General features: G+C 42.7%; 1 protein-coding gene across 1 annotated transcript; it reads left to right on the forward strand.

Annotated features, from left to right (window-relative positions):
- Positions 1-249: 249 nt before the first annotated feature.
- Positions 250-4,750, forward strand: LOC134455036 (C-C chemokine receptor type 3-like). Its single transcript, XM_063206101.1, has 3 exons — positions 250-373; positions 1,269-1,888; positions 3,963-4,750. Exons 2-3 carry the CDS (start codon positions 1,304-1,306, stop codon positions 4,389-4,391), a joined length of 1,014 nt encoding a protein of 337 aa, XP_063062171.1. The 5' UTR covers positions 250-373; positions 1,269-1,303; the 3' UTR covers positions 4,392-4,750.
- The last annotated feature ends 1,840 nt before the right edge of the window (positions 4,751-6,590 follow it).

Here is a 6,590-nt window from a genome sequence, read left to right on the forward strand (position 1 = left end):
CACAAGCGCAAATGATCTATTAACAACTCTGCCTGCGTTATTAATTAAATTAAAACCACATCACTTGGTTTATGTTTTGGGTACATTACAACGACGATAAATGAAAATTGCGTACCCTCTGCTCGCTGCCCGCTCTGTCATTCTAAGTTCTAAATAAGATTATGACAGTCTGCTTCTCTTCCTCTCTGCTGAGCCCGCCTTCATATTTTCGGAGGCGTGCAATTTCCCGGAACACAGGCTACACACACGCACTGTCTTTTACTCCTACTCCTACTCCCTTCACATTAGGCTACTGAAAAGTCACTTATCTCACACTTTTCTACTTCAACAACACACTGGCTGATCCTTCATTCTCATCACTGGTATTATGGCTGTAAGTAAACTTAAAGCATTGTGTGCTTACGAAAATAACTTGTTGATTGGCTATTTATTGATGAAGTGATCTACTGTAATGCTGTGCGACACCATTAAACTTAACCACTACCTAGATAGCCACTGACACTGGAACTGAGCCAGGGAACAGTCGTTGTACAGTGTGAGCTGAAACTGGAACGGCTGCGTACCACGGATTCATAAATGAGTCCAAACGCACCGCACGCCAAATAAAAGCCCTTTCGGTTCCGCTTAGCGGAATTGCTACAATACGCGCCACCACCGTTCCAGCGTCACGTGAGGGTGCCGTTATGGATGCTTTAGGGTCCGTAATACAACGACTCTGTGTAGTCCACCAGACCCGTGCCAGACGCTCAGCTGATTCTGCCCTATTTATTTGTGTTATTATTCTGCCCTGTTATTGTGGGCACTGTTTGCCCAGTTTCGAATATTTACACAAAGACAAAAAAGTGTGCTGTGGACGATCAATTTTGGCTGCAAGTCAAATCATTTTCATGATGAATATCAAAGCACAGAACTATTCGAAACAAAAACCCACATTATTGCAATGCAGACACAACAAGAGATGGACTCAAGCCATACAGAGGAATTACTGAAATCTGGCCTGAGGACAAAAAAAGGCCAGAAGATTCAGCACTCAACCAGTGAATTCATAGTACCTACTCCATGCATAGCTCTATTAAGGACAGTGGCAAGTGTGTTCCTTTTTTGCTTCTACCTGTTGGCATCTCTGGCCACATGCAACATGAAAGGATGGGAGGAAGTTGTTTGACTTCCACACACAGGGAGGGTTGGGAAATGACCCCATCATGCCTGTAGTATACGTGCTGAGTCTAAACACCCTCTATTTATTATGCTTCTTCTGCTCTCCACAGATTGCATAGACTACCACGGGCATCCACCTGAAAGGATGAACAACGCTGAACAGTTTATTGCTGCTACAATGTTTAATAATTATAATAAACACAACGTAACACCAGTGTCGTCTAGTATAAAAACAGATAGCCATGAACTCTCAGAAATGTTTGCTAATACAACACTCAACTACAGACCATATGAAAACGGGGCACTAGTGTCAGCCTGTATAGTACCAGATGTCAAGTACTTCTACTACACTATCTTCACCCTAAGCATTCTGGGTAATGGCCTGCTGCTATTCGTGCTCATGAAGTTTGATCGTGGATGGACGCCTAACAGCATCCTCATGTCCAACTTACTGGGCTCCAACCTGGTCTTCACCATTACACTGCCTACTTGGGCCTCCTACCTGCATACAAAGTCAACCTTCAGCCCCACCCTGTGCAAGCTGGTTGGTATGGCAACCTACATGGGGTTCCACAGCACCGTTCTCTTCCTGACTCTGGTGACCATCCACCGTTACTTGGCTGTGGTTCATGCTGTTGCGATGCACAACCAACAACACAAGAACCGCTATGCTGTGGTGGCTTCAGTTGTGGTGTGGCTCATCTGTGGTGTTGCAGGTGTGATTTCCCAGGTAAAACACCTGTCATTTTGTACTTTGTAGGCCTACTTATGACGACTGTACATATACGGGTCATTCTATAATTAGAATAATATTTGAAGTCAGAGAAAAACCCTGAAATGTTACTCTAATTATAGAATGACCCATAAACAGAGTATATATTTGGTGAATGGAAGTACATTGTACTAGTATGTCAATTAACTGTTACTTAAAGGGATATGAGGGTCTCCCACAGTCCTAAGAATTAAATAAGTGGATGAAAGCGTTTTCTTGGTGACCCAGTCATTGTCCAAGTATATTAGCACTGACCATGGCTTGGTTTCTCATCGTAGCTGCAGTCTGCCCACTCTGCACATTCACATCTAGTGCAAATGATGGTCAAAATCAACACAGAGGGCATGACTTGGTCATTTCGGTTTGGGAAATATGTTCTGTTGTGGAAAAGCACAGCCAATGCATACACCACGGAACGTCATAGGGAAACTAACACCCACCACTTCTCTCAACAAGCTAACATAGCTATTTGTTGTGCATCGGCTGTGTGTTTATGTACCGGAAAATAGTTCCCGAATACATAGGCCTACAATAAATAATAGCCTACATAGACTGCATAATGTGTGAAACATTGTATGTATTAATTATTAGATTAGGCCCATTTACTCATCTCTAAAAAGGCTCAACTACATCATAACATTGCCATGGTATTACCGAGAGCCTTAAGTAACAGATTGAGACTCAGCCATTACAACTTTGAGGATATAACATAGGCTCTGCACAAAGTGGTTACACAATAGTAACAACAAACAATACATGGCTTGGACTGAATAAATATTGATCTCATAGAGGCTGGTTCATAGGAGTCTGTGAGGTTTCACATTCTGGTGAAACCTCTTCACATCATGTCATCTTGGTGAATTAGCAGCCTTACTCTCAGAAATAAAGGTACAAGTAGACTTGAGTCCCAGTGGGGACGTTTGAACTAAGGTTCCAAAAAGACAACACTCTCAGAAATAAAGGTACAGAACTCGTTGCTGTGGCAGTACCCTCAAAGGGATTACCATTGCATCACTTGATTGGTACCCCAAAAAAGAGGCGCGTTCAGTTTTCTTGCAATGTCAACCAATGTGTATCTGTCACCTCTTATTTGGGGTAACACCAGGGCTGTAGTACTCGAGTCCGGACTCCGCCCGAGTCCGGACTCAAGTCTGTTTTTTTATGGACTTGGACTTGTCTTGGACTCGCTATCAATTGGACTCGGACTTGTCTTGGACTCGAACATTGGTCTTGCCAAATTAAGCTTTTGGACTCGACCGGGCCTGTCTTTATTTTTTTTAGGACATTGGCTATCATAGATTCTAGAGAAGAGCTTGAAATCCAACAACATACAAGTTTGTCTTCACGTCCATGGCATATAGGTTACCTTCAAACATTCTCATTATTGAAACTCATCCTTTTCTTTGTTTAACACTGACCGACATGTGACTCGGACTTGACTTGGACTCTAATCTTTTTGGACTCGGTCTTGTCTCGGACTCGAACCTCTTTGGACTCGGACTTGTCTCGGACTTGACTTTTCTGGTCTTGGACTTGTCTTGAACTCTACTAAGGTGGACTTGACTACAGCCCTGGGTACCAATCAAGCGACGCAATGGTACTCCCTTTGAGGGTACTGCCACAGCAACGAGTTCTGTACCTTTATTTCTGAGAGTGTTGTCTTTTTGGAACCTTAGTTCAAACGTCCCCACTGGGACTCAAGTCTACTTGTAGCTCACATGAAAATAATTCACATGTACTATGTTGTGATTTGGAAAACATCACCCCTTCTCAAACACTAGCTATACAATGCATAGATTGCACTGAATAAAGATTCCTCTCATAGTGGCTCTCTTTGTATATGCCAGAGCAAATATTGAGTTTAAATTATGTATATTTTCATGTGCAATGTGGCACAACATAGCATAATTACTGTTATGCCATATAACATAGGCCTATGTTGTCATATATGATGATTCCACATTGTTACCAATGACTGCCTCAAGAGTTCAAATATTCATGTAATTTAATCTCTTGTTCCATCTGTTTCAAGGTGTTCAGACAGTGGGAGAACGGCTTGGTGTGTGTGGATGAACTAGATCCCTCTGCGAAGCCGTTTGTCGTATACCTGCACTTCGTGGCCTTCTTCTTGCTCCCCCTGCTGGTGGTGGTGTACTGCTGCGTGCGCGTCATCATATACTTGGTGTCTGCACGGATCAGCAGCCAACACAGTGCACTGCTCACCGTCTCCATCATCCTCCTCATCTTCTTCGCCTGCTGGACACCACATAGCATCATGAAGTTGGTGAGGATAAACACGCCGCTCAGCTGCAATGATGGAGCCATGGAGTATGCCTACTACATCACCAAAATCATCGCCTACCTCTTCTTCTGTATCAATCCTGTTTTCTATGCCTTCCTAAAACGCAAGTTCAAGAACTATGTGTGTGCTCAGGTGTGCCGTTATTTTTCATGTTTGTAGAGCAATCTCTTTGTCTGTGTCTGCCGTAAGTCAGTTGCAGCCCCACCGTAGCATCTACATTCATGTACAACCACCAGCACTGATATTTTTCACGCCTTTAGTCCCGTCTTTCATTACCAGTTCCAGGCCCCAGTATTTACCTTGTACAGTTTATGCTATTGTAACAGGTTGGACTAGGTCCCCTGTTAGTGTGCATGTTGCAATTGAAAACAGATGCCCTTGTGGGCGAGGGCGGAGCGCAGCTTTCGTCTTTCAGCCATACGGTCTGACACGGTCAGCTCCAATCACCCACCCCTTAGACAGCTGAGAAAGAGCTTTTTTCCTCATGCCATTTGCTTACTGAATTCCTCCTAATTACTTTGATTGAACACACACACACACACACACACACACACACAGACACACACACACACACACACACACACACACACACACACTCTCTCTCACACACACACACACACACACACTCTCTCTCACACACACACACACACACACACACACACACACACACACACACACACACACACACACACACCTTTTATTTTTATTTTTATTTTATTTCTTCTTCACCCTTCTTCTGCACACTTGTTTTGCAACGGCCACGCATTTCATTACAAGTGACACGAAAGTGTCTCTATGTACATGACAAATAAATATCCTTGTTGTATCCTTGAATCCTTGATTGGGGACTGGCCGGTTGAGATTAGTAGCATTATCGTGTAAACTTATTGGTGAGGTGTAGATCCCCTGAGTGGTATAGTAAACCCTCTGCCAAGAGGCCTGATTTGATAACCATACCTCTCCACTGTGAATCACTTCTGTGTGCTGTGACTTCTTTTTGTTTATTTTTTTCATTATGTTTTGTGTGTTTTGATTGCAGTGTTCTTTCGCATTCACAGTGTAGTGGGTAGGTAACACCAGAGATACTCTAGACAGAGATAAGTCATTCTAGTTAATTTCTGGTATCCACTTTCTGTAGGGTGAACGCCCCTTTAGGAGACCTTCGGTTAGGAGACCTTCGGAGTCCTCAGGTTGAGAATAAATGGAGTCTCCTTAGCACTGTGCGGTAGCACACTTCTTGTGCAAACACTTCAAAAATAGAAGAAGAAGGAGGGGACAACGCCCCCTTAGGAGACCCAACTTGAGCACACACTTTTGCATTGGGTGGGCGGGTTTCGCAGCCTCTTTATTACTCCACCCTCTTTGGTAACACGCTCAGTAAATTACCTGTACTAGCCTACTCAGTGCTCTCGCACTTCAGCCGTCACTGTTTCACAATATCTATCTGTGTTGACTTCAGTGGAGTTAAAACTCTGTTTGTGTATATAAACTCAAGTGAACTGCCTGCACATTTTGAATCCAAATAAGACTGAAAGCTGAAGAAAAAATAAAAACTATTGTATGTTTAACAGCTGTGTCATCCTTTGCCATCTAGAACCTGTCGGGGAAAATTGTGTTTTTAACATCTGGGTTGTCTCATCCTTTAACGAGACTGGCGTAGTCACCTTTTAAAACCTAAATGAGTAAAAGTTTGAACTCTTTGTAAACACCACTCTACTACACTATGGTGCTCCATGCAGTGGATAATGTATTGTCTGGGGGTTATTGTAGGAGAAATCATTATTTCCCGTCAGGACAGATGGGGCAGGGTTTGGCTGTCACAAGTTATCCACTTGTCATATCTCAGCCTTTAAATGTCGCTGATCAGAACCGTTGACACAGACATGTTTCTACTGTAGGCCTAATTAATGTCACAGGACATCTACGTTGATGGTATAGGTGAAAACATTATAAACTTAAGGTGAGACAACATAATGTGTTTTTCACATGAAAATGAAGATTCTAATGTTGTGAAGTCTAAATTTAATGTTTTTCCTCTCTCATTGCACTATAAAAATCAGTATGACCAATTCAAAGTATAAAGAGTAAGCTACAACTTTGGTAGGCCTACACTTTTTCTTAGCTAGGGCACTTCAATGTGGAATCCAGCCTCCAACAGAGTCAAACATGTCAGTTGGGGTTGGCTGTCACACTGCTTTCAGGGTTGGTTGTTGTTACAATACTTTTCATTGCATGTGGTGTAGCCATAGCGTGCAGTGTTTTACATTCAGTTTGTGTGTGAAATAGCCTACATTGATATTTATATTTTTAATGTTCTAAAGACTAAAGAAAGTAGCAAATGGACCTTGTTTGATGCAT

Source organism: Engraulis encrasicolus, chromosome 9, assembly GCF_034702125.1.
Source record: "Engraulis encrasicolus isolate BLACKSEA-1 chromosome 9, IST_EnEncr_1.0, whole genome shotgun sequence".
Classification (NCBI taxonomy): domain Eukaryota; kingdom Metazoa; phylum Chordata; class Actinopteri; order Clupeiformes; family Engraulidae; genus Engraulis; species Engraulis encrasicolus.